This window comes from Varanus komodoensis, unplaced genomic scaffold (genome assembly GCF_004798865.1).
Source record: "Varanus komodoensis strain SLA01 unplaced genomic scaffold, ASM479886v1 scaffold127, whole genome shotgun sequence".
Taxonomy (NCBI): domain Eukaryota; kingdom Metazoa; phylum Chordata; class Lepidosauria; order Squamata; family Varanidae; genus Varanus; species Varanus komodoensis.
In genome coordinates, this window is record NW_025335366.1 from 560542 (window position 1) to 587326 (window position 26785).

Consider the following 26785-nt stretch of genomic DNA (forward strand, 5'->3'; position numbering starts at 1 on the left):
GGCTGAAATCAGAGGTTTGCTCCAATGGCCCCTCATCTTAGAGTTCTGGCCGTTCCACAAACTCCTCTTCCTAGGCTGTTGCACCACCACAGCTAAGAGCTGCTGAACATCTATTCTGCGTGATGCATTCATTAGCCCCAAAGCAGGCATGCATCACGGCTGCCACCTGCACAGCAGATGAAGAACCCGTGCAATCCAGTGCATGCACGCCTGGGGAGTCAACCTGTCTGTGACTGTGGGGAGGCCCAGAAGGGGTCCTGATGGCCCTCCGTGAAGGCCTTCCCCAAGTGCCCCCCCCCCCCCCGCAAAAGCACTGATGAACAGACACAACGTGGAGACAGCGACTGGCCGAATCATTTATTGGCAGAGGTGGAAGGGGCCCTGCCAATCTTCAGGCTGCCTCTGGAGCAGAGACGTTTGTAATACTGGAAGGCCCTGGGCGGAGAGAGGCTCCCGGCAGAGGCCTCTCGGTGCTGGGCAGAAGCGAAGTGGGAGGCAGTCGAGCTCCGCGGAGGAACGCCAAGAACAGCCACCTGCTCGGCCAGTCGGAATGTTTGGGTAACAGAAGGCCAGTCCTCAGTGCAGGTGTAAAAGTCTTCCGCGAGGGGTGCAGGGCCCCGCAATCCTGCGTACCTTTCAGCAACCAGGGAGTGCAGGGCACCCAGGGAGGCCCTTCCCCCCTTTCTGGACCAGACTGAGAAGGAGGAGCGCTCCCGTCCCCTCCTCACAGGGTGATCTTGGTATTTCGGAAACTTGAGTTATCTCTGAAAGATAAAGGAGGAGAGTGAGTGAGTAAACACAGAAGAGAAAGCAGCTGCATTCAAGCTATTAAGTGCAGGCACAAAACGGGTTAAACTTGCTTTGGGTTTTTGCATATGGAACAAATACTCCTAAATTCCCAAATTAACTTCCAGAGACCTAGACCAGCGGACGACCATGTTGTTGAGCATGAGTGATTACCCCGTCCCACCTGCACTGGCGAGGGAGTGACTTCCCGGGACGGGAAAAGCTGACCAAAACACGGTGGTGTGACTGGGCATGCTGCTAGACCTCCCCCAGGCGGCCCAGTGTTTGCCTGCAGTCCTGCATCGAGTTCCACTGCAGAACAGCAAGGGGGAAAGGGATCTGTCCAGCCCCTTCCCTGTGATCTAATCTACTGGTCAGCACTGCCGTACGTCTGCTACGAGTTGGTTCCCCAGTGACGTGTGTCCCACCCGCCCTGCTGCATCAGCCTCTTTCTCTCAGGCCCCTTCTGGGCACTGGCGGTGCTCACAGCTTCACCCCCGAGGCAGCTTGAGCTCCACCTTGAAGAAGCAACGTGGCGTCTTTGAAAAGGGCCTAGCAGCTTTGCCTGCAAAGCAGCCTGTGAGAAAAATGCATTTTGGCTAAAGGAGGTGAGAGGACAAAACCCAGAATGAGGGGTACCAAAAAATTTACCCATCGGCAGCCAAGCCAGGACTGACCCGACCGATGCCCAGGGAAGCGACCTCCGATTGGCAAGGCTGCCCAGCAGGGCTACTGGAGAGCCCCAGCCGGAAAAAACTGGGCCAGTTTGGCTCGCAGTGCAGCTAGTTCAGTGCCATCAAGGCCAGCACTGCGTGAGCTCACAGAACGTTCGGTGGGACCCACAACAAGGGAAAACTGTAATTTACCAAGTTGGTAAAGTTGGTGACCGTTTCAGGCTGGGCTGGGCTGGGCTGGCCTGGGGAGAGGCAGGAATTCTGGCCTTCAGTCCAAGAACCAGGGGGGTTTGGCCACTGCAGTCATTCCTTAATGCCAAGGCAGCAAGGTCACCTCTGCGAAAGGTGATACAACATCCACTTCTGTACTGCTTCCGCACCTACAGAGCAGGGTTCCCCCGGCCTCACTTGAGTGCTATAGTGCCTTTATTCTTTGTTTCCTCCATTAATGGGTTTAGTGTTCCAAGAGCACACAAGCAACCCAAAGTTTCTGCTGCAGTCTGAGGGGCACTTGGCTCTCTCCTGGAGGGAGGAACCTGGCAAACAGCGATGGCTTTGTGTTCAGGAAGGTCACTGGAAAACCTTTCTAATAATAAACGCCCCTTACAGGCAGTGTTTCAGTCATCTTTGGCCTATTAAAACTGGCCTAGCACTTAAAAACAAACACATGCCACCTGGGGGGAGCGCGGGCCAGTAAACCCTGGGGGCAGCCTGTGGAGATCAAACCAGATCAGCTCAAGGCCATGACGGGCACACGCTCGGAGGTGCAGACCTGCGGGGTGGGGGAGGCTGGGAAACCACAGGATGTTCACCCCCGTCATACAAGTACCTTGCAAATGGCCATGCATGGGCAGAAAATGAGAGCCTTGCAGAAACCAAGCCGCTTGCCCCCAGCTCTTCTGCGATGGGCTGGCCCTCTGGCCCCAGTCTTGCTCGTGTTGCATGTGGCGAGGGCTTGGAGCCCAGCGCTGTGCCACCCCACAGGTGGAAAACCTTTGGCGCAACCCAGGATCTTCTACGGAGGCGCCAACTGGCAGGCACAGGGCACACTTCAAAAGGCCGAGTCTGGACTTTGCAACTTGCGGCCCACCCAAGCTGGCCCCCAGCCATGCATTCCCCCCGCCAGGTCCTTGGCACCCTACCCCACCCACGTCCCCCGACATGCACGGCGTCTGTGCAACCTCAAGCACGCAACAAAAACAGAGAGCAGGCGCACTGCACGTGGATGGCTGGGCCACAAGTTGTGCTGGCCTGGAGCACGTGACGAGTTTGCAAGGTTCAGCAGGGGCAGCTACATCTCCATTCTGCAACAACCGGCATCCACTCCCCACAACACAAGCGTGCTGAAGACAGACCTCTCAGCCTCGGGATGCCTCTGCTTGGGGCTGCAGCGGCCTTCCACGGAGGCCGTGTGGGCTCACAAGCGGGCCAGGCACCACAGCACCCATGTGGTTCATTTCCGAGGAAAATTTTGTGCAGCTTCACAAGAAGCCCCTCTTGCCTGGGGAAGGCGAAGGCACATCTACTGGCAAGCTTACAAAGGTGGGCCTGGTGTTTGTTTCCAACAGACCCCAATCTGACGGGAACAGCTCAGTAAAGAGAGGGGCTCTTTGGTGGCGTCAGGCGGCTGAAGTGGGCTTCTTGGCGCGGCTGCTTTAGAGCAGCACTGGAGAGCCTGAGGGGGCTTGATTCCACAGGGATGCCAAGGCCAGGGCATCTGGGGGGCTCCCGTTCACAGGGCCACTGAAGTCAGAGACTTGGCAACACGGAACAAGAGACGCCTTCCTCCACCAGGTGTCCACTGGTTCACTCGAATGCAACTCCCAGCAACCCCAACCAGCATGGCTGGGAATTGCAGTCCAGGGCCGTTCCCAGTGAACTGGGCGGGCACCGGGATGGGAATGGCTGGGTTACGGCGCAACCTGCAGGGCGCATTCGCTGGATGCTGCTCCGGGGCTGTAAGGAGGAAGATTAAAAGAAAGCTTCTTCAAAACAATGGAGAAGTTAGTCAAAAGAAAAAGCAGGAGGGATCCTAAGGCTGAGGGGCTAACAAGTGGACTGAGCACTGGGACGGAGGGACTGCCCCCGCCTGGGTGGGTTGTTGTGTGTCTGCACTCGGGGAGGGGGCGCCTCTGGCTGAGAGGTGTGTCACGCAATCATTAAGAATAAAGATGAGGCCCTACCCTGGGTGCATGAGAGAGGGAGGGACCGACCGCTTTCACTCAGCGACCGCCGCTGTTCACCAGGCCATGAAACTCCTCCCAGGCCCTGGCAAGCCAGAGGGGGAAGAAACAAAACAGGGTGGGGGGGGGAGGGAGGAGAGGGAGGGAAAAACACACACACACAAAGGAGAAGAAGAAAAAAAAACCAGCACTTCAAACCAAAGGCTTAAGTCTGAACAAGAGCAAAGACAATCACATGCAGTTTTAAAGCGTCTCTCTGCAGGGTGCAAAGCAATATTCGCACGATGGCCCCGACAAGGGCAGAAGCGGCCTTGAAAACGCAGCTCTGACATTCCAAGGCCCGCAGCTTGGAAGCTCCCCCACCCGCCCCCAAATCATAGCCTGGGGAGGTGCAGTGATCTGAGCTCATGTTCATCTGTGTTTACTGTGGTTTGCCCTCTCCTCCCCTTCCTCTGTGAACAGCCGCTCTCTGCCCCAGCCCTGGCTCTCTCTCCTGCTGGGGGTCGAGTGCAGAAGGTCTCGTCTTCTTGAGGCCTGTTCCTCCACAGAGCTTCCTGCTTGCTGATGACATTGATTAACGCAAGTCATATTAGCACAGGAATGGGGCTGGCTCGTAGGGATGTCGTGGTGGGATTAGAGGCACAATCCGGTGGATGCTGGTAGGGAAAGAGTGTTCCCCACCAGGATTCCCCAGCCGGCTGTGCTGGAGTTGGACAATTCCGTCTGCATCTCAGGGTGCCTGAGCTGAAGGCACACATGAAGCCACCTTCAAGGTGTCCAGTGTGCCCTGCCTGACTGCCTGGTCATGGCGGCCCAGGGCTCCAGGGGAATGGAACGGCTGGGATGGGACATCTGCAGGGGAAACCTGTGGCTGCCCCCCCCCCCTTAGACTGGGCCAGACCACTGCTCCGGCTGGCTCAAGATTGGCTGCTGAGCGGCTCTGCTGAGATTCGTAACTGGAAGACCCAGTAGAGAAGCTGCTAAACCCGGACAGAGGGTGCCGCTCCGTCTTTGGTACTCAAGGCGCATTGCTCAGTTGGAGCTCCTGCGCTGTGGGAACCTGGGACCGTGTCCATTCACAGCAGGTATTTTCCATGGAGCAAAGCCCCTTTTCTATCCAGTACAGATAGTGGCACCCTATTTTTTTTAAATACCCACACACCCATTTTGGAGGGATGCACAGCAAGACACATTTTGTTGACTCAGACACTTTGTTGTTGGGGTGCCAACTGCACTCCTGCCCCAGCCAAGGGGCAGCAGGTCCCAATCCCAGCTGTGCGGATTCTTGGGCAGAGCGGTTTCCTGCCTGGGCAATGGTGGAGGAGATTCCAAGAATGTCAACGCCTTGCTTCATTGCTTAAGAAAAGCGACAAGTAAACGAAAAGAGCACAGAAGCCATCAGCTCCCCACCTCACTCAGGGCTTAGAGCAGCTCCAGGCAATGCATCACTTTGCAGGCCGTATCCAAGTGCGCTAATAGAGCCATTTTTTGATTGGAAAGGGGGAGCCGAGTGCTGCCAGTCACGTCCCACCTTAAATCTGCTTTGCTAATGACACTCACAATAAACATAAAAATGCTATCACTATCTGCAGCAAAAGTGCTTTCAGATAAATCTCAGGGAATGGGCTTAATGTGGCTTCCATCGGTGCTATTTTTCTCATTGATGGGGAACGTGAGTAGCAAGGGACAAAACCTGCCTACTTTGCAGAGCCAGACAAACGGAGGCTGCTTAGAGAGACGATGGCTCACAGGAACGAACGGAGTGATTATCCACGGCGATCAGAGGCACGGGGCTTTCTGCGGCGAAGGACGCTCTGCTCTTTAACTCTTCCCAAGCTGTGCAGTGGGCAGGACCCAGCACTCAGAATCCCCTCTCTCTTCCCCTGGTTTCCCTCGTATCAGGATACGGAGGGCTCTTGGCCTCTCCCGCAGAGAACTGCTTTGGGGGAGCAGCCAAGCGCTTTCTCCGCTCACTGGTCATGGAGAGCAGCTTGGCAGAGTGGTTAGACTGGACTTGAGAGATCCAGGTTCTCGTCCCCACTCAGCCATGAAACTCGCTGGGTGAGCTACCTACCCACGCTTGGCCTAAGCTACCTTGCAGCACTGTGGCAAGGATGAAAAGGGTTGCATAGAAATACGGTAATAAAGAGTTGAGAGAATATAGGCTGCATGCAACAGGGGTCTTGGGTCAGGGTCATGAGTAAGAAACATCTGGATATGGTTTCAATCTTTCTGAAAACCATTAGCTGCCTGTCAGGGAACACTACAATACTGGACTAGTTGGACCAGTGGTCTTAACAGATGCCATGTTGGCTGGGAATGATGGGAGTTGCAGTCCAATAGAGCTGGAGGATACCAGATTGTGGACACTGATACTCTCTTGCTCTATCACTCCAAGTCCCCACCCGGCTGAGATCCTCTGCAGGCAGAGTGAGTGCCAGATGGTTCCCGCCTTGCAAAGCGCCTATCCAGCAGTTCTGGACCAGTAATCCTACAAGAGCAGCACAGTTGGCGGGGGAAAGCCCTGAATCCTGACCAAACAAGAGGGGCCACAGGGAAACTGTTCCTGCTGCTCCTGTCAAATTGCTGAGCATGATACAAGTCCCAACTGAACAAGCTGCTTTTCAGGCCCCAAGGAAAACTGCTTGTGAGGACAGTTGAGCACATCAAGCGGTGAAGCAGAATACTTTCACTGCAATTCTAGTCTTGAGGCCTTAACAACCAAGGTAAGCACCTGATCTTTTGCTGGGGTCCACAAGCCATGGCGCGAATTGCTTCTTCGTGGAGCTCTTGAATGAATGCCTTGGGGGCGGGATTACACAACGGGCAGGTCCCCAATGGGCACATGAAGCCTGTGTGGACATGCTATGCAGTGTGGGGTGTTCACTGTACCACACACAGTACACCTGACAGACAACGGGGTTTGCTGCGTGTGGGTCTCCCTGTCCTTAACCTGCAGCTCCGCAGTCACCTCTGGCACCTATCTCAGGGGATTTTGCAGCAAAACCCATCTTGTCTCCTCGCCATGGCCCCCCTCCTGTTCTGATCACTTTTCACTGTCCAGCTTTTACAAATCCTTTGGGGAGCCTCAAGATGTGCATTTAGACCAAACTGTGTTGGTCTTTAGGGAGTGGGCAAGCATGTTTTGATGGCTGTCTGGCGTGTTAGTTGCACCTGGTCAATTTTGCTGTATGTGTCAGCTGTCAAAGGTGCACCAGACTGGAGTAGGCAACATACAATGAAACTGACGAGATGAGCTGCTTCTTGGCTGCTCTGCACACAGCTGTGAAGGTCTGGGGAGAAATACTAGTAAAGCAAGACAGAGATATAGTAGCACGGGTCAGAAGCACCAAAAGCGGGGGTGGGAAACAAAAGTGGGGGAGGAAATGGTTTTTTTCCCGGCTTTTAAAGGTCCAACTGGCAGTTTTCAGTGTCCTTGACATTTTCAACACTTCCCCAAGTCCGCAACTACTCCAGAAGGGAAAAAAACTAACTCCCTCCCTCTTTCCATTGCTCTTTTTTGGATTCTGTACGGCTGAAATTAGAGCAAGTCCCTCAGTGCTTTTATTGTCTGTTTTTAAATCTTAGGGTGGCGGCCTCACGGAAGACAGTGACTGAAGCGCCATGGACAGGCGGGTGTTCAGGGGGCGCAGGCCCCCCTTGCTCCATCTTGTGCTGCCATGTCCACTTTTATTTTTCAGCTGCTAGGAAAACAGCGCACTTTTTTGGACTGGGGTATGTATGCAAATTGAGTAGCCGGGAAATAAATGGATAAATGGAGGACACGTACAGACCTGCATTAACCACTCTGCTCCTCAAAGTGCACCCATTTCACTTCCACAGTCTTAAAAAATTGCACCAACCCCAGCTCAAGTCAGCTGCGCGCAAATCTGGTTGTAGCAGTCCTGCCTTGTCAGTTCCCTTGCCCCTTTCCCTGTGCTACCTTTGACCACCGAAACATACAGGGAACTTGCTCCAGCAAGACTGCACATACCTGACATCTGCAGTTATACACTGTGCATTTACCAAAGACTGACAAAAATTATAAACACATCTGCACAATTCGGGGGACTCTAAAAGAAAACAGCTGGTGGATGAGAGGCAGCTACTCCAAAGGGTCTTTGGGCACTGGCTGAGGGTAGAACCACTGGTGGCTAGATGAGACTGCAGGGAACAGCTGCGGTTCCTGCCCCTCCACCCAAGCAGCGGTGTAGCCCATCCAAGCAACCCACACGCAAGCAGCTCTCCTGGGTTTGGACCCTGACAACCCTTTGTGGGCAAAATCATCCCTAAAACGAGGTGTGGGTTCTCAGGGTGGCCTGGCAACAAAAAACAAGCCACCCTGAGGAAAGTGGTCTGGGTTCACACATTATGACGATCTGTTGCGGTGAGCCATGTTGCCACGTTGTGTGAATCTTGTGGCCTCCTTACACAATTTTTCGATGATCGAGGGGGGTCCAGTGGAACTCCCCTCATCCCATTTTGGTGTTAAACAATCTGGACAGAGCCAGGGTCCCTTCTCCCTGTGCCTTACAAGTACTCCAAGCGCCACACCGTCGGGGAAAGGGTCAGATCGCACCAACCGGCAGGGAATGCCGATGGGTTCCACATCTGCATCCCTTCAGTCCTCCAGGCCCAGCGTGGGAAGTGTGGAAGGGCAGCGAGGTGCTGCAGTGCAGGAGATGGAGAAAGGGAGAGGCCGGGGGGGGCGGTCCTCCCAGCCGAGCTAATGACTTTACTTAGTTTGCAAGACTGGGCAATTAGGGCAAGAGAGGCCATTCAAAGGATACTGGCTAAGAGAGCTCAACTAAACCTCTGCGTCAGAGGCACTGGCCACTGGTGGAAAAGCAAGAGAAGTGTGCCGCCTCGCCTCGACTGTGAATTTCCCAGAAGTACCTGGCTAGTCAAAAATGGATTAAGCAGAAATGAGCCAGACTTTGCTGCATAAGAACGATTAGGTGTCCACCAATGCAGGAAACTTACTGGGTTCGAAAAACGGTGAGAGTGCTGAGTGGGGGTGCTATCCCAAGTATGGCTCTCCCCGCAATTCCCACAACGCCCTCAGTGCTCCCACTGCCAGAACCACCCGCTTTCACTCCCTCAGAACAAAATCAGGGTCTGTGTTGCCAAAAACAAACACTCTGCTACATTTAAACAAAATCTGTCTCACAGGACTTGTTTCCATCTCAAATGTTAGTGCTCTTGGCTTGAGATTTAGCGGGAGAATCCAAGTTACTCTGGCTAAGAAAAAGGCCCAGATCGGCACGCGGTGGCTTCTCTTGACTTGCCACGTGGCTCAGGGCAGGGTCCACTTCTGCCCGAACCACCCGCCTGTCCCCCGAAGACCCCAGAATGAAAGGGGACAACGGTGTGCAGCCGGTGCTGCTTGGCCACCACTGGGCGTTTTAGGGTACGGGATGGGAGCAAGTATTTCTGGAGCTGGGATGGAGAGGAAAAGGGTTATTCACTTTCTGCATCCAATTTAGCCATTGGCCTCTCTGCACAGGCCGTCAAGGGGGACAATTAATTTCTGCTGCAGTAGGGTTTAATTAAAAGCACAATTGATTCAAACTGGCACACCTTCAGTCAATTTGCCACTTCCCCTTCGCTGGGAGCTTGCGAGCCCCTTTCTCCTTGCTTCTCTTAATGTGGATGGGCAAGAGATCAATCCTATCCATCAAAGGGACTATTTTGGTGGAGAAGCAAAATCCTCTACCCCATCACATCACTGAAGAGTGGCTGAAACCGGCCCTTCGGATTAAAGCCCTGTAGACAAAGAGGGATTTGCAAAGCCGGCTGTGAACCTGAAAGATTCCAGGACTTAAATGTCTGATTTCTGGACTCAGCACATCCCTTCTGCACCAAAGGACTGGCAATCATTTGAAGGGTTGTGTGAGGAGAGAAGAGAGAGGGAGACCTTGGCTGCAAACTCTTAGCTCTAGTCCACTAAGTGCTGCAATGACCATGAGGAGTTGGCTTGTGACTGGAGAAGCATTTATAAAAGTCGCTAGTATGGAACAGAAAATGCGGTCACCGAGGCTGGTGATGGGTGGGTTGCGATCAGTGCTTTGGAATTCAGGTGTGTCCAGCAAGCTGTGGGTGCTCAGCACAGGCGCTGTGCTGCCCGTGCCAGGAATAGGAATGTGTCAATAGGGCCAATCCAGGCACCCAGCAGTGTGACCGTGGAACACCCACCTTCTCTCACTTACCCATTTGTTCTTGGATCCAAATTTTCATTTGTGTTTGTCACAAAATACTGTGCAGCTACTACAAGGCAGACTATAAACATCACAAGTCAACAAGCAGAATGGCTGGCCACCTGCAGATTGTCTCGCAGGTCAGGGCAGGGCTCATGTACAGGGGTGAGAAGACGGGAACTGTAAGTGGCAGCTCAGCAGTCCGGAGAGAAGGGGCTATGAGGCTAGGGAAGCTTCTTTGCCTAAAATATGCTCAAGGAATGAATTATGAAGGGATGGAAATGAAATGGGCCCCAGCCAATCAATGCCACCATGAAGCAGCCAGAGACGGCTCCAGGGAAAGACCAACAGGGCTCACTGCTGCCTTGTTCAAGGTCCAGTTCAGTCTACATGCTTTCCATATGTACTGGATTACAACCCCATCATTTCCAGCCAGCATAGCCATAGTGAGGACTGTTAACAGTTCACCAGATACTCAACCGCCTTCTGTCTCCAGCCCAACCAGTGCTGACGTCTACGCCATCCAAAATTATAACACCCTTAAAAAAGAATTATCAAGACTTAGGGATTTGGACTTGTATAGCCCCACTTATACTGGCTGAAAGGAAAAAAATCATATTGATCTTATTTTAGAGGTTTGATTCACTGAAGGTATATTAGTACAGGCTAGTTATTCCATTACATTTTATCTAAGGATGTTATAGCATACGGTGTACATGTGTGGTAGACGCCATTTGCTTTTTGAGTGCTTCTGCCTTGTACTTCAATATAATTAATCTGCTGTTTCTATAAAGCAGAGGATCTTTGACTGTTGCAAATGTTCCCTGAACAAGTCCCATCTTTAGTTGCCTGCAATCTTCTCCGTTATTATACACCATCCAGGAGATTTAAGGCGTTTTTAGCGTGAGAAAAATCCTACAACTCCTCGTGTTCCCCAGCTAGCTAGCACTGCTGGCTGAGGGTTGTTGAAATTGTCAGACTTTCCTGTCTCGACACCACAGGGCTGTGCCCTTTGGCGCTTTACAAATGGAAGCGCTTACTGACTACCAGTCTCTAATAAAGAGGGAAAAGCAATGCCTGCTGCAAATGCAGAGGGAAAGAAAGACGCAGTTTCCCTAAGCAATTCTAGCAAGAGCCTCTCCGGGCAACGGTGGCTCTGGGTCAAAGGCTGCAACCGCAGCCTCACCATGAAGCAGGGCACACGGGAGAGGCTTCAACTACCGTAAGAAAGCCCACAAGGGCACTTAGCCACAGGTGGGCAGCAAACAGGCGTTTCTGCTGGTCTAGCATGTAAATATGAGAGCTCTGAAGGTTTACAGACCGGACTGGAACCACCCTGGAAGGGACAGAGGACAGCATCTTATGTCACTAAGACCATTTTGACTGAGGGGTGCTGTCACAGCAAGAAACGGTCACCCAGTGGGGTCACTCGTTTTCTGGGCTTCACAACAGAAACAGAAGAGGGAAAGCAAACTAAAGAACAGCAGCTTAACGTAGCAACTTATAAGGAAGCCTCTGGAAGGATAGATCTACTAGGGGTGTTAACCATTCAGGTCAAACGTGGATGCTTTCTGCTTAGCTGCACTACACTTCTGATAATCAGAAGCTGGGGACAAATGACGAAGGAGGTGGCGGTCCGCATCACATTCTAGCTACGAGCTTTCCTGAGGTGTTGTGGATTGGAAAAAGTACCGAGAAAGGAACAAAATGGATCAGGGGGCTGGAGCAACTCCCTTTGAGAAGAGGCTACAGCTGGGACTGTTTAGCTTAGCAAAAGGGCAAATTAGGGGAGACATGAAAAGGGGGTTCAAAATAATGCATGGTGTGGAAAAAGTGAAGGAGGAAACATTTTTCTTTCTCTCCCATAATACATGAACCTGGGGTCATTCCAGGAAGCTGATTCGTGGAAGGTTTAGGACAGGTAAGAGGAAGGGCTTCCTCTGAGTATAGTTAAACTATGGAATCTGCTGACACAGGAAGTGGCGATGGCCACCCATGACTTTAACAAAGAACTGGATAGCTTCCCAAGGGAGGAGGCAATCAGTGGCTACTAGCCTTGCTGGCCATGTGCTCCCTCCTTGACCAGGGATGGCCAGCCTGCACACCCCACTTGCTGGGGAGCTTGGGCATGGGGAGGCCTTGCACCCATCCTGCCTGAGGGCTCCTTGGGCAGCTGGTTTGCCACTGTGTGGATGGAGCGCTGGACTGGATGGACCTTTGGCCTGATGCAGCCGGGCTTTTCTTTCTGGCCACTGTGGGAAGCAGAATGCCGGATTTAACGCACCTCTGCTCTGATCCAACAGGGCCATTCTTGCATTTGTTCTGGGCGCCTCCTTTTGAGGGTCTTGCCTCCCTCTACAGAGCCACAGCAAGCTTCTTGTTGGGGAGCGGGAGTAGAAAAGGCCCACATCAGACACCGCCCCCCTGCCCCCATTCACTGACTGGATGGAAAAATTCTCAAACAAGTTCTTCTCTTTTCATCCTCTTTGGTTGGACTCATCATTGCTAACCCAGGTGACCCAATCTGCTTCTTTGCTTATGGTGCACTTAAGTGAAACCATTTTTTGCGTTCTTCATCCCCACTCTGAAAGCTCTTAAATATGTCGGGATCCTTCATCACTTTGCAGGAAAATAAAAGTCATCTTGAATGGCTTGGCATGGTAAACTGTAATGGTCTTATTTAAAATACAGCTGTCCTCTCTGTGTACTATAATCCTCTGTTCTAGTTAAAGAGCCTCTGTCACTGGGGGGCTGGGAGGATTTAATATACAGCATTTATTATGATTAGAAATCATTTGTACAGCGCAGTAAATTTACATAGCGCCTTCCTGAGAACATTTATAAATCTAATGGGTGTATAAATCCCTGTTAGCTCCTGCATTTTATTTCTCCAGGAATGCAGTGCACTCAAATAATGCGGGGGGCAGCCCTCCCCTGCCACCTTGACTTGGAACAGGGGAAAGCAAAAGCCTGTCCATCTACAAAGCAGCAGGCCAGCAGCTCAAGGAATTTCAGGGGACCTTTTTTGGGGAGTCCTCAGTGAGAAGATCAGCAAGGACAGACGAGCTTCCCTCCAAGACCCTTGTTCGCCACCAGAGACCTTCCCCTGCAGGTGAGCCTTGGACGCACCCTAAGAGGAGCTCCCAGTTCTTGTGGGGTGACGGCAAGTTCCTAGCGGCCCAGCAAACACCCTGCACAAGGCGAGTGTGAACCTGGACCCCCTTGAGAATGCCCCGATGCTCAGGGGCTCCTCAGCAAGCCAACAGACATGGGAGGGGTCCTCTGAAGGTACAGAGCCTGCAAATGACTGAGTGAGGTCTGTCAGAGCAGACAGAAAAGGGGCTGAGACGTTCGGAGCAAAACAGACGAGAGCAGAAGCTGGAAGCACCCTGAGGTGGCCTCTGTTAGCCACAAAGACAGTAGTCAGCGCTCGACAGACTTAGCATATGCGCAAAGCTCCATTTCTTTTCCAAGCTGCACACCACATTGACAGGGCCGAGACAAGCGCACTACAGCCAGGACTTCCCCACCCCGCCTCCACCCTGTACGTACTTGATGCTGTCGGTGTGAGTTTTATACTCCATAATGGTGTTGGGGGGCAGGTTGAGCACTCGTCGTAACGTGTCCCGTATCCGGGCGGTGGTCGCCTGGTCACTCGCGGTCTTGTTCCATATGGAGATGATGTCCTCCTGCAGGGCGACCGGTGGGAGGTGAATACACGAGAAGTTCCCACACCTTGACCAGCAGGCCTGACTCGCCCACCGCCCCTGGGACAACGCACCTGGAAGCGAACGGAGACGACGGCCCCACAGATTTCTTCTCCCACCATGAACTGTTCTCCCAGCATTGCGAGAATAAGGTTCTCCCAGCACCGAGAGGCCAAGCCCTTTCGGAGGCGGATAATCCATTTGCCACCGTTCTTGTTGGCATCGTCCTGGGAAGAGGGTAAGGAAGAAAACAGGTGAGCCACCCACTGTTTTTTTTACTGGTTTACAGTGCAAAGAATAAAGGCTGGACCAGTGGGGTGCCAGGGGCAGAACCAGATCGTTTTCCCAGCAAGAGTGTCTGCCGACTCTCTGCATGCTTCACAGGGACAAGTGAAAGATGGCTTTAAAAACAGGTGCTCTTGTATTTCATAAAAATGCATATGAACATTTCAACATGAGAATTCTGCACCAAGGTAACAAGGGGCTGCAGGCATCTTAGCTGTCTCTTTGCAGCCCTGGCTGAAAGCCATTGCTCTCATTCGACAGACAGAAAACTGTCGGACATGAAGGGATTCTGGCTTGCACAAGGCCACCCACTGGAACCATGCAACCTGCAGCTATCTGAACCCGAGTCCAAATCCAGCTCTTTTCCATATTAGAAAACTAACCTACACCCGCAGAACTTGAGCTGGCCCTGTGACTGGGTTTCCCAAGTCTCCTTAAGCAGGTATCAGACTCACCTCCCACATGGGCTTAATTCCTTCTTTGAAAAGATGGAAGTCGCTGTGGCCGGTCAGGTCACCAGGACGGACCATGTGACTGTAAAACCTCCAGAACTGCTCCACCTGTAACAAGCACCATGTGAGTCAGACAAACCTCCCCAGAACAATTTTCTTTCCAGAGTCTGGTTGTAGATGGCTATAAGGCACCTGAGCCTTAAAGCACCTGATGCTTTTTAAAGGTCAGGGACACCTTTGCCTTCCCTGCTCCCATCCCAAAAAGGGGAAAAATCTTAAGAAAAAGAAGAGGCAGGACTCTTTTCTTATTTTAGCTTCCACCCCCACAGAGTCCTTTAAATTCTAACTTTCTTTTAAGTGTTCCTCATTTGAAGAGCAGCAACCTGCTCCACCTATTCAGTGGCTCACACAAGGCTTTCTCTGAATTCTGCATCTTCTTTTGTTATCACAATGGCATTGGGTGGTGTGGAGTCAAACTCCTGCAATACTCTGATCAGACGGCTAGACTGCATCAGAACCCTAGCAGTGAGGGTTGGAAGGAAATGTGGAAGGAACAGGAGCTGCAAACCCTGCAAAAAGTTAGGCCAGAGGCCAGCAATTTCACAGGTGTCATTTATTAATCCCACGTTCCCCAACGTGGATGGATCAACGATTCCCGCCACTGTTGCTCAGCGTGGAAAACAGCTTGTATCTGTTCTTGCTTCTCCACAGAGGCACGTAACAGCTCCTAGCTGGAGTAAGGATGTAGCCTTGTCTCTCTGTTCTGCAGCAGCACTGCATCTCAGAACCTCAAAAGCACCTCTTAAGCTGCAGCAGTCAGCCCTGTTACTAAGGGGTTGGTCTGCCTCCCTTAAAATCCAGAATTCCCACAAGCTTTCTACAGAGCTGTATAACACACATTGCTTCCCCTGTGAAAAGGGACTCTGGCTTTGGAGCTTGCAGGAACTGGGCAGAGAGCTCCTCCAGTTGCAGACACTGGGAAACAATTTGTCTTGGATATCAGAACGGCTTCTCTTGACTGTGCTTTGTTGCTTCTGAAGAGCACTGCTGCCCCCCAGGGGACAAACCACAAGGAACTGAATATCTGTGCTACTCTGTAGAGCTTACTGGACTTACTGCACAATTCTCTGCATGTTTACTTACAGATAAGCTCCACGAACTTCACTGAAGCGTAACGCAGGTTAAGCATGCACAGTGGATTTCTGCTGAAGGTTCAGTCTATACTTGATGTCAACAGAACCACTGGCATAATGCTAGGTCCAGACCGATCAGTTACAAAGCACTACTGAGGAGCAGAGTCCTATTTTGGGGGTTTGTGAGAAGCTACTGTCCAGAATCTTACTCCCCTTCCTTCTTAGACTGGCTCTTCCTCAGCTGACTTCCAGATACCAGAAGCAACTTCCACAGGGAGAGAGTGCTCAAAGGGAGAGGTTGTTTCTCTGTTCTACACAGTCCATCTTTCTCCTAAAAGGAGACTCAGTTGGGAGCAGGCCTGAGTTAAAGCAAAGCAAAGTAGCCTCTGGCTTGCTGCCCAGGGTAATTTGAACCTGGGAGCCCAACTGTATTTTGTGATTGCCCTGACAAGAGCGGCAGCAGCAGCCTCATACTCTGTTGGTTGGCATGCAGACCAGTTGCCCTTTTAAATGTTAAAAACCAAATTCAATAAATATATTTTGCATGGGAGCCAAGTTAAACTGGTGCCCTGGATGCTAACTTCAGCCTTTTCAGCCCCGCAGTCAGAGGGACACCAGGGATACGCTGCAACATTTTGCTGTGGGACCCAAGCAGATAGGTCAGGAACAAACTCAGCTGAGCTGTGATGGAGCCCAACTGAGGCTACTAAGAAATGAGAAGTGGGCAAGAACAAATGCGGAGGAGCCTGAGGTTTGTAAAAGGGGGGGGGGGGGACGGACTAGAAACTTTGAGCTGACAACCCTCGTAACTCTCTCGCAAACAATCCAATGGAAATTAAATAGGCTTAGTGGCTACAGAATCCTAATTCCAAGGGAAAAAGACATGGATGGAATGGAGTATCCTGCAAGAAAGTGGGATGCTGAATGGGAGCACCGCGCACCACAACTTCCTGCAGCAGGTCCTCCTCAGGGCTTCCTCACATCCCGGCCATTCCAATTGTTAACTGCTTTTTGTGAAGGACTTCAGCTAGGCTGCTAGAAAGAGGGCAAAGGTCCCATTCAGCTGGCTGAAGAACAAAACTGAATGCAGAAGTTCAGGAGTTGGAGAAGAGGAACACCTACGTAAATTGTGTCTGAATCATCTCCCAACCACTCCTCCTTCACCATTTAAACACCTGGGCTCCCGTCCATAGAGTTTCAGTGCTCCAAACCTGTTCATCAAGTTTTTTCCCATGGTGTACTAACATCAAAATGTCCACCTGACATTCCAGGGCTTAAGCTTGACGTGCACAAAAACGTGTAAGAAAAGATAAACCTGGGTCAAGTCACTCTTCCGTGGAGGCGAGAGGCGATCATTTGCAACTTTCTAGACTTTTCATAGCCTTTACATCCCATAATCCCTCTTTTGGCTATACCGGACCACAAGCTGGAGAACCACACATTCCTCACTACTGTTTTCACTCTTTGAGGCACGGTGTTTCTGGATGCTTTCCAGTACAGGTGGAGAATCTGCAGCCCTCCAGATACAGCCAGACTATGCGCCCATCTCCCTAATCACCAGCCATATAAGAGCCTGGTGCCCACCCCTGCCTTTAAAGCTCTTGGAAAGCTCTACTCCGTGTTGTGGGGGGGGGGGGAATAGAGACAGCCTTCAGGGTGGAAAACTGGAAAGCTGGATGTACCTGGAAAGGAGGAAACTTTAGACCCATTCCTGCTTGACCAGATCCTAAAGCTCCTTATGTCAGGCTTCCTGTTTCTAACAAGGCGCCAGCCAGATGCTGTCAGAAGCATGTAAGTGGAGCTTGCCCTTTGCTACCCTGCCACTGCTCCTGGCACTGGGTAGCCGGAGGCAGGCATGGCCTCTGCACAGGGAGGTTCCATTCAACTGTCACAACTGATGAATAGTAGGAAACTTGCCATTCATGAATTAGTCTGGCCCTTTGTGGAAATGATCAAAGCTAATGGCCATTGCCACCTTTCCTGGCAGCGAGTTCCGTAAGTAATGGGCCGTGCAACCAAGCACTTCCTTTAAACTGTCTTGCCAATTTCAGTGGGAAACTCCAAGTTTGGGCCTCACTATGAGGGAGGCAGAAAAATCTGCTTTCTGCCCACTGTCTCCATGTTATTTTATGGATGAGCCAGATGGAGAGCTCCTCATTTCAAGAAGCATGGGACCTGCTAGCACTCAGAACCCCAAATATGCTGCTCTGACCTCTACATGCGATAGTACTCCCCCCCCCCCCCCACAAACACACAGTTTAATGCTTTCGAATCCATTCTTGGTCCGTCTCCCTCAGCACGGTCTGCTTTGACCTGTACTAACTCTTCATGGTCTCTTGCAAGGCAAGGATGCACTGGACTGAACCCCGAATCTTATGCGTGCAGAACACATGCCCCCTCGCTCAGCTACTGCGCCGCTCCATATCTGCCCATGTTCAGATAACACACACAGGCTACACTGAGCCCAGCTAAACACGCAGCAAGAACAGGGGTGCACTCACAGAGGCGAAGGTGCCAATTTGCTTGATGTTCTGCTCATAGCTCTGGGAGCTGGTGGGCCTCCCGGGTGTCCGTCTGGAGTACCAGAAGGTGTAATTATACTGCAGGGGGTGCTCAGCCGGCCCTGGAACCGCAGCCTGCGTGTGGAATTGAAGCATTCGTTTATCTTTACGCACTTCTCTAAACAGAAGACTGAAAGAGACATTTGCAGCATTAGGAGCCTGCCCTGTTCCCGCCATCACAGAGCGTGAAAGAACCGTTTAGCCTCATTTTCTTTGTGAAATTCCATCTCTGTTAATAGCCTGAAAGAGACCATTAGTCGGCAGGAATTGACTATACTTCAAACAAGAGATTAGCAATCCTCCATGTGCTTGAGTTTCTCCAAGCTGGAAGAGGATGGGCCCCATGAGGGACATTTTGTTTCTTAAGAGCAACTCATCAGACAAGGGTTCGTGAACCCTGCTGACACACGTTTCTGTGCCTCCGACTGCAGGAGAACCAAGCCCATATTAAGATATGGAGGCCCTGAGCCATGCCAAGAAAGATGCTCCGTACCATAAAAAGCAGAGAAAAAAGTATACTACGTTATAAAGGAAGGGGTAATGAAAAAATAAATAGTAAACCATTATATTTGCATATAAACATAGACAAAGATGCAATGAAAAACAATGAAATCATACATGCTTCTTACAAAAAGGCTTTATGTACATGAGCAGATACCTTATGATGCCTCAATTATTATATATAAAATCGAGGACACTTATTTTATAGAAACACAACAGCAATTACAGAGATCAGAAAGTAGTTAATGGAAGTAGCTGAATAGCTTGTAATGAAAAAATAATACTGGTATTCTAAATAAAACACATACAGACCTGCAGTGATCCTGTATCCATTACTGTATAGCTTTCAATGAAAACACCTCACAGTTTTTTACTTAGAATATATGAAATTGAAGACATTAAATGTAATGAACTCAAGAACTTTAGAGATTAGTGCTTAGGCAACGGAAGTGGAAAAGTCATTTAGAAAGCAATCCTATGGCCCCGAAGCAACATCTGAGGGGACACTGGATATTTCGGACGCCCTGATTTGAGCTTGGGAACAATGCTCCAAGCTCAGAGGGGGAACTGAAGAGCCGAACGCCCCCTGCCTCAGAGGCGCCCGATAAAGAAACGTGCTGGTCAGGCATTCAGCCTCGGAGAAGGATGTGTTTTGGGGGGCGTGAAGGGGAGGGACTGCCCAAAGGTCTCTCCAGCACCCTTCCTCGCCCCCCAAGTGTTCCAGGCAGATGGGCAATCTGGAGCACACAAGAAAGAAAAGAAAAAGGTAGCACAGAAATCTAATAAATACCGTTATCTACATGATTTTACATGAACTTTGTCTCTCGGGGAAAGCCTCTCATCAGCATTAGGGTATTACTAGCAACAATTTGGCTTGTTCTTTACTTTTCCTGTTATCCACACACTTTGAGTCTGCATTAGGTCTGCTTTTGCTCTGAGTTCAATTTCATGAAAACTCTGTTTTTTTCACAGAATAATAGAGTGATGTGTAAAGTTTGCATATGTGCTAAGGCCAATCTGTAGAGCCTTGCTGGGTTTGAGGAACTGATTGAATTTATGATTGCAAAGTTCTAGTATAAACTCAAATTCTTTCACTTTCTTCAAAATACAGGCTTCTGTTCTTGGATAACCTTGTGGTAATCAGTAAAACCTTCATTAACTGAAAGATATCCCATAGCTATAGCTAAAGTAGCTTTTCCATACCTTTCCCATCTAGTGTCATAGAAATTCATTGTGAATTCTGGACCCAAGAATGATGTGAGTTTTCCTAGCATTTAGCAGAAACTAAGAAGAAAGTGTACATTGATTGCACAACAGAAAAAAACATTACTGCATTTTGGCTTTCCTCAAATCATCCAGAGCAGGTGCTCTTACTTTTTTAGCCCTAAGATGGATTCATCACACATTGTTTTAGACGAGTATACAAGCTTCCCAAAACCACTCCTTCCATGATACTTTATGAAACCAGGGAATGGCAAGAAATGGTTTGAATGAGTTTCCCACTGGGATTCCAGGATCTGCAGTGGGCTCAAAGACACTAGTCATAGCCTGATTCTTTGACATAACATATCCTGACATAACTTACTGCTAGTCAGAGCAAGTAAAACAGAAACAAGGTGATCCGAAAAACACTGCACAAGGCTTACCAGAGAACAAACACCAAATGATGGCAATTTGTGCAACGTTGTAACAACGTTGTTCACTTTCTAGTCAGGCCAGGTCAAAACACAGCAAACCCAGCTCCCAGTACAGAGTGGGGGAAACCAAGAGAATCTGGTTTTCCCTCCCCAGAAACAGCTGCAAGAGTATGACTGTAAGCACGAGACACCACTCCTCCTTATTCTCACCACAGGCTTTCGATGCACCTCTGCGGTGCCTCCAGCGCCAATGCTGTAGCTGCTACCACGACAAGCAGGGTGTGTGCGTGTGAGAAGGCTGCCTACTGAAAGAAGCCCAGGGAAAAAATCAGTGGACGAAGGCCTTTTCTTGGCTGCTTCCCCTATTTAGAAAAGTAAACAAATAAACTTCACAGTGGCGAATCCTGGGTAATCCCAGCCATCAAGATTCAAGCTTGCTCCTATCGAGCTCCAGCCGAGGGCTCGGCTTCTTGGGTACACCTGAGATGAAACCTCTTCTGCTGGCATTTGCATGCATATTAGCAAAGTATTATTTCATTTCTATACCACCCAAAGACGACTATCTGCATGTTTCAGGGATGTAGAGGAATGAACCTTGATGTGCTTTGTTTTGCTGAGTGGCCCACAACATTAGGTTCCTTCTCACTTACAGCCCATTTCCTTTCCCTATAGAACTGAACAGGATTCATGGGAAACTCTGTCTAGCTGTTGGAAGCAGTCCTGAGGCTTATGTGGCTGGGATGGCATCTAAAAACGCCAAATAAATAAATAGCCAGCCACCTTGGGTTGCATCTCTTGGTCATGCTAGCGTATGATATAATCTTGAGTATTTCACTTTTATACAAAGCGCTCTTTCTTCCTTTTAGAGGAGAAAGCAATTCTCTTCTTCAGGACCTGCATACACATTGTGTGACAAGTCCATGGATGTTCTATCAAGGAGGCCATAGTCACACTTGCCTCAGTAACCTGTAGAATCAGTTCATTCTATTCCCTATTGGGGTTAGCCAAGTCTTCTGCTTAAGCTCCTCTAGTTGCATGCAGGAGGCCAGGCTGGTAACCATTCTGTTCTAAATACCACTGATGATTTATTTCATTTCTACACTGCCCCAATGCCGAAGCTTTCTGGCCAGGTTAGACAAGTATAAAACAGTAAAAATACAATGCAAACAGCATAAAGCCACATTAAAAAGTTAGAAATAATTTAAAATAGCTTAAAATACTGTAAAAATACAATAAAACATCCAGCAAGAAGAAAAAGCACCTGGATAACTCCCTCCAGCCCCTGAATGACCAAAGAAATCTTTAAAGGCCTTCACATAGAGGACTGTCTTGGCTTGGCTCTGAAAAGATGGCAAATTTGGCACCAGACAGGCCATAGCAGGAAGGCTGTTCCAAAGATGTGTGGCCACCACAGAAAAGACCCTTTCCCTCATTGCCACCCTCTAAGCCTCTTTGAGGATTTGGCACCTGGGGGAAGGTTCCAGAGGTTAAAAAAGTGTCTGTTTAGATGTATGTATGAATTAAGGGATTCACACAAAGAAGATGCCTTTGAGTGCCACACAGAGGGCTTCTATTGGACTGCATTTATTGTGTGAAAAGACCTTGGGAACTGCAGACTTTACAGAAATACACAGACCAGATGCAAAAGGTCCCACAGCATCTGTCTGCCATGAGCGTCAGCTCTGATGGCTCTGCAAGAAGCAAACAAAGCATTTAAGACAGAGATGGTGTGCAATTAATTCAAGCTAGGGGCAATTTTGGCCTCAGTGTGGCGCAAAGAGAGCCAAAAGTCTCAGAATACGGGTGGGAGAGAGATCATTTTTATTCTTTAATTTCTATACCATCCAACAGCCGAAGCTCTCTGGGCAGTTGACAGCAGCAGAGAACACAAGAGTCCAGCAGTCTTGGGCCACGGTGCAAGAAGTCAGTCCACTAAGAGAAGACAGGTTAAGGAGGCCTCATTGGAAGGTGGCACAGGCCAATGCCAGGTGCAATCAAGGAGCTCACTACAGAGCAACCAAATACTTTAACAGGCTGAATCTCAAGTTTATCCAGGGCTGGCAAAATGTGCACACAGAAAGGGGGCCTGTATATGGCAAGGGGCCTTGCAGAGTCAAGAGTCCATTGTCAGTGAGGCTTGGGACCCTGTGGACTTCTGTGAGGAGTAATGGGCATCCTTGCCCCCATGACTAGTGTCTCCAAGCGCAGAACTTATTCTCCCCAAAGGAACAAATGACAACCCTTTTCATATATAGAATGCCAAAGGGTACCCTTGAAAAAAAAAAAAACCCACTGGAGTTGGGAAATCAAATCTCTACCTTTCTCCAGGTGACCTTAGCCTTTAAGAATGTATGTCTTTTGGTCCTGCTTCTTGGTCACACAGTGATCAAATGCACCATAAAAAACCATACAATGGATCAATTCCTCATCTTCCAGACTTGTGTACTGTTGTAGTTTCACCTTCATGTGACCCGCACAACTGTTTCTATTTTCAAAATAACTCATTCTGCATTTGTGTTAAGGAGAAATTGATACGTGAGCCAGGAGAGTTTTAATCAGAATTATCCACAAGTATTCTCCTGACTTTGAAGTTACAGGCTAATTCACTCTCAAAAACATCCATTAGATGTGACAATCTGGTCTACAATAAAGAGGCAAGAATGTACCTTCCTTTTGGTGCTAATTTGGGGTTTGTCTCTATCGTTTTTTTCCTTCTCACCATCTTTCTGTGTGCTGTTCTCTTCATTCTGGTCATGATCTCCACTGTCGTCATCTTTCAGACTGGCAAAGAAGAAAAGACAAGAATCACTTGGAAACCATGTGTGGACTGCTGTCCTCATTTACAAGCAAAAATTTAAGTGCCCGCACAACAGACAGGCCATGGGGATGTGGGGAGAAAATTTTACAAGGAACCGACGCCTCCACAGATCAGGTTGCTTTGGATGCCAGCCATCATGCTTCCCGTTCGCCATCCTTCTTATGCTACCTGAAGTAGCTGCATCACTTCCTTGCACCAGGACCTTGTCAGCCAGTGTGGAAATCCAACCTCAGGAGAATGGCGAACAGGAAGCACACAGCATGGGTCTAACGGTTATGCTGGCACACCAGTTTCTGTTATACACTTTAATTTTGTATTAGCTATGTGCTCCCAGTTTAAGGACACTAACAGAAAGGCGCGGACACTGTAAGGCCTGGCTCATTTGAGCTCAATGGATGATGTCAAGTCTTATCTTTGAAATGACTTACAGTTTGTTTATTTATTTATTTAAGGTATCTCTATGTTGTTCAATTAGACAAGATCTCAGAACAGTTTACAGAATATATTTTAAAAAGCGGTAACAATTTACACACAGTCTGTAGTTTAAAGAAAAATCCAAAGGAAATTTGTGCAATAGTGTTATTTGTTCAAATTGGAAGCTGGAAACCATACAATTCTAGTGCAATTTGCACAAATTGCACTAAAACTACATTGTTTTCAGCAATGGTACAAATTGATTCATGCAAATCTTGTTAGGTTTTTGAAAGTGTAAACCTCCAAAGTATGGCTCAATTTACACAATAGTGAGTGGGCACCATCACAGAACAAATAAATTGGAATTGAGAAAAGATGTTATATTTTCACATCTACAGATACTCATATATAATTATATAACCCGTACAGAAATCTCACCGCTTTTCTATTAGGGCCTTTCTGTTCCTTCTTGGCAGGAACCTGGCCCTTCTTTGACTTTTAAGGTATTTCTCTTTCCTTCAAGACTAGCAAAATGCCCAATACTGAAGGGTGGGGTATGCACAGAAAGAAGACTCATAAAATGCAGTACAAACCATAACACTCATTGCTAGGAGCAGATTTACTCTTACCACATTGCCATCTTAAAATTCAGATTCACACCCCCCTGGAGTAATGGTTGGCATCCAATTTAGTCTAGGAGAGAACAAGTTCAAATTTCTGCTCAGCAACAAAGCTTATTGAATTATCTTGGACCAGTTAATATCTCTTTGTTTAACCTATACCACAGGATCATTGTGAGGATAAAATAGATGAGCCATGTACACTGCCCTGAGCTACTTAAACAAGAACATTGTATTAACACTTTTTTAAAAACACAAACTAAATGGCAATCTGATAAGAGACTGAGCTCAAGGACACCCTTTTAAGGAGAGTGCTGAACTGCTCTGATTACCATAGTGTCTGGAGTAAAGCTCAGGTTCTGCCCCTGCTCAGTTGTGCCAAGACTGAAACCCATTTGGATTATCTCACAGAACACAGCAGGACCAATAACTCCACCTAGTTATCTGTTTCCCCACCACACACTATATGATAGGACACTAGGAACCAGATATTATACGAAGGGAGCAATGAAAGTGCCATGCAGCAACGGCAACGGCAGGCTTTCCGTAATATGGGTGTCCCCACTGAACAGGCACTTTCCTGTTGTCACTCATCAAAGGAGGGAGATATGTGGAGAAGTGCACTGGCTCCGTGCAAACAGCACACCCTTAAGTAATGGGTAACACAAGGTATTTTGGCAGGTTTGACTTTACCTCTGTGTGAAAAACTTCAACAGCTAAAATTCCCTTCTTCCACATAATTATTAAGAGTACGAGAATTGTGCTGGCCTCCCTGGCAGCTGCTTCTCCTAAACATTTCAGAATCACATCATATTTCAGCAGTTCGTTTCTCAGCCCCCAAACATAGGAAGGTTGGGAGCTGCTAAACGGGTCCATCCACTCCAGCCTTGCTCGTCATGTGGTCTAAAGCACTTGGAGGGCATCAACTACCACCAGCATTAAACCAGCAGTCAGGGCTGAGAGGAGCTGTACTCAGAAACATCCAGTGGTTGCTATGTTGGGGAGTACCAGTTTGTTTTGCCCAGTACTGGGAGACCAAGTCATTTTCTTCTTCTTGGGCCTTCCGGGGAAGACATATGGCAGGCCAGGCATTGCACAACTTTAGTGAGAGGACCAAGCCACCACCTCCTCTCATCACAGGTATGTTTCCACCTTTACACAGGGCAGAGGTTTTCTCTTGGAACGCTATGTACCTGGCAAAAATCAACAGGTTGTGTTCTTCAGGGTCCCAAGCAGAGAGAAACTTTTCCCATGAGCTACGTCCTGATACTTAGACTAGTTTATTCCCACCATCAAGCTACAGTCCCTCCCCAGATATAATGGCCTCTCATGGCCTTTTACAACTCACAAATTTATGACTGCCTAATCTTTCATGCTGTAGAACCCAAATCTGCAAGTATGCGCCATAATAAAGCCAGCAGTCTTTCAGGTGCTGCAAGGCTCTTCCATGCCTGCTATCTGTTAGGGATTCTTGTAACAGCTGCCATTTTTTCCATATGAATGAAGTCCTCTCCCTTCCCTTCCCCTCCCACCATAAAGCACCTACACCGTATATAAAAGGTTCTGGGGATTGATTTTCCAGCACCTCCAGGAAGGTTCGGAAATATTCCTCCTGAAACCCAGGAGAGTGGCTCCTACCACACAGCATTACCCAGACAGCTGCCTACATTCCTACGAACCCAGGTCCGATTCCAGGGAGGCCTAAAAAGACCCCTGCCTGAAATCCCAAGGGGCCACTGCCACTCCATGCAGGCCGTACTGGCCTAGATAGGTCGGCAGAGGGTGAGGCACCTCCACATCCATTCCGACAGAAAACGCCGAATTATTCTCAGGCCGCGGGCGAAGAGAGCGCCGCAGGGAGCAGCTGCCGCGGCGGAGGAGGAGGAGGAGGAGAAGGGGCGTCCTGTGCCTTTCAAGGCCGTGCGGGCGGCGCGGCGCTCGGCCGCCGCAGCTTCTCCGCATCCCCCTGCGCGACAAGCTGCCTACGCGGGGGCTCGAAGCCGCTCGCACAGGGCCCAAGAGGCGCCTCGGCCGGGCCTGCTCTTCCTTCCCCGCATCCTCCCAGGCCGAGGGGCTCCTCCCCACCCGGCGGGGAGAAGGGGCGGGCGGAGCCGTCCAAAGCGAGGACCCTGCCTGAAGGCCGCGACGCCTCCGACTCACGCGTCGAATTTGTTGTTCATCCTCTTCGGCCCCTCACGCGCCGCCGTCGCCTCGCCTCGCCTCCCCCTCAGCCTCTGCCCCGCCGCCTCCGCCCCCCGCGTCACGCGCAACCTTTCCGCACTTCCGGCACGGCGGAACCGTTCTCCTCGGCGGCCGTTTCCGCCCGGCTGGATGAGTCTGGTGCACTCCAGCACTTGCATTTTGTACCCTAGGTAAGTAATTAGGTCACCTAATATACTTCTAATGCATCGATACATCAGTGTAGCCACACCCCCACTGCTATTAGCTTCAAAGAGTCTTCTGCCGAGGACCAGACATTTACCATGCCTATTTCTTATCCGCTCGAGATTCACACGGGCTTGCCATGTTCTTACTTCCTGCACATTTGCAACTTTCATGGCGGTTAGAACCAGTGTCCACTGTCCCTTGGATTACTGCATTCCAGGTCAGGCTAGCGTGTTGGATGTGGGTTACACACAGTTCATTTTGTTCTTATCGCCCCTCCCTTCTGGGACAGTATAACTGTGGTGTTTTTAGTATGTGGCCTTCCTCTGGTCAACTACTTTTGGGGTGTTTTGGGGTGCTGCAATTGGTGGATAAAATCCAGTTAGTGGATAGAAAACAGAATGATTTCAAATATCTAAGTATTGATTTCAA

At 49.6% G+C, this 26785-nt stretch overlaps 1 protein-coding gene across 13 annotated transcripts; it reads right to left on the reverse strand.

Moving 5' to 3' along the window:
- Window positions 1–343: 343 nt before the first annotated feature.
- EIF4E2 (eukaryotic translation initiation factor 4E family member 2) lies at window positions 344–26225 on the reverse strand. 13 transcript variants are annotated; one of them, XM_044422437.1, is made up of 9 exons: window positions 26129–26217; window positions 23978–24041; window positions 22836–22897; window positions 17919–18053; window positions 14288–14392; window positions 13622–13774; window positions 13393–13529; window positions 3644–3728; window positions 344–764 (listed from the first exon to the last, which is right to left on the reverse strand). In XM_044422437.1, the coding sequence occupies exons 3-8, from the start codon at window positions 22887–22889 to the stop codon at window positions 3683–3685; spliced, it is 630 nt and encodes a 209-aa protein (XP_044278372.1). In that variant the 5' UTR covers window positions 22890–22897; window positions 23978–24041; window positions 26129–26217; the 3' UTR covers window positions 344–764; window positions 3644–3682. The 13 variants fall into 13 exon arrangements, with proteins under 13 accessions (XP_044278372.1, XP_044278369.1, XP_044278360.1 ...); XM_044422434.1 differs by having other exon boundaries at window positions 22783–22897; XM_044422425.1 differs by having other exon boundaries at window positions 17919–18108; window positions 22783–22897.
- Between the last annotated feature and the right edge of the window lie 560 nt (window positions 26226–26785).

Bases quoted from the DNA above. Each gene is read 5' to 3' on its own strand.
- EIF4E2 (XM_044422427.1), bottom strand. From the start codon at position 22,889: ATGACGACAGTGGAGATCATGACCAGAATGAAGAGAACAGCACACAGA. The intron at 18,109-22,782 runs GTACATTCTTGC...TGTCTCTTTCAG, and splicing joins AAATTAGCACCAAAAGGAAG to TCTTCTGTTTAGAGAAGTGC. The intron at 3,729-13,392 runs GTACGTACAGGG...CTGGCTTGCCAG, and splicing joins ACTCACACCGACAGCATCAA to GGCCTGGGAGGAGTTTCATG.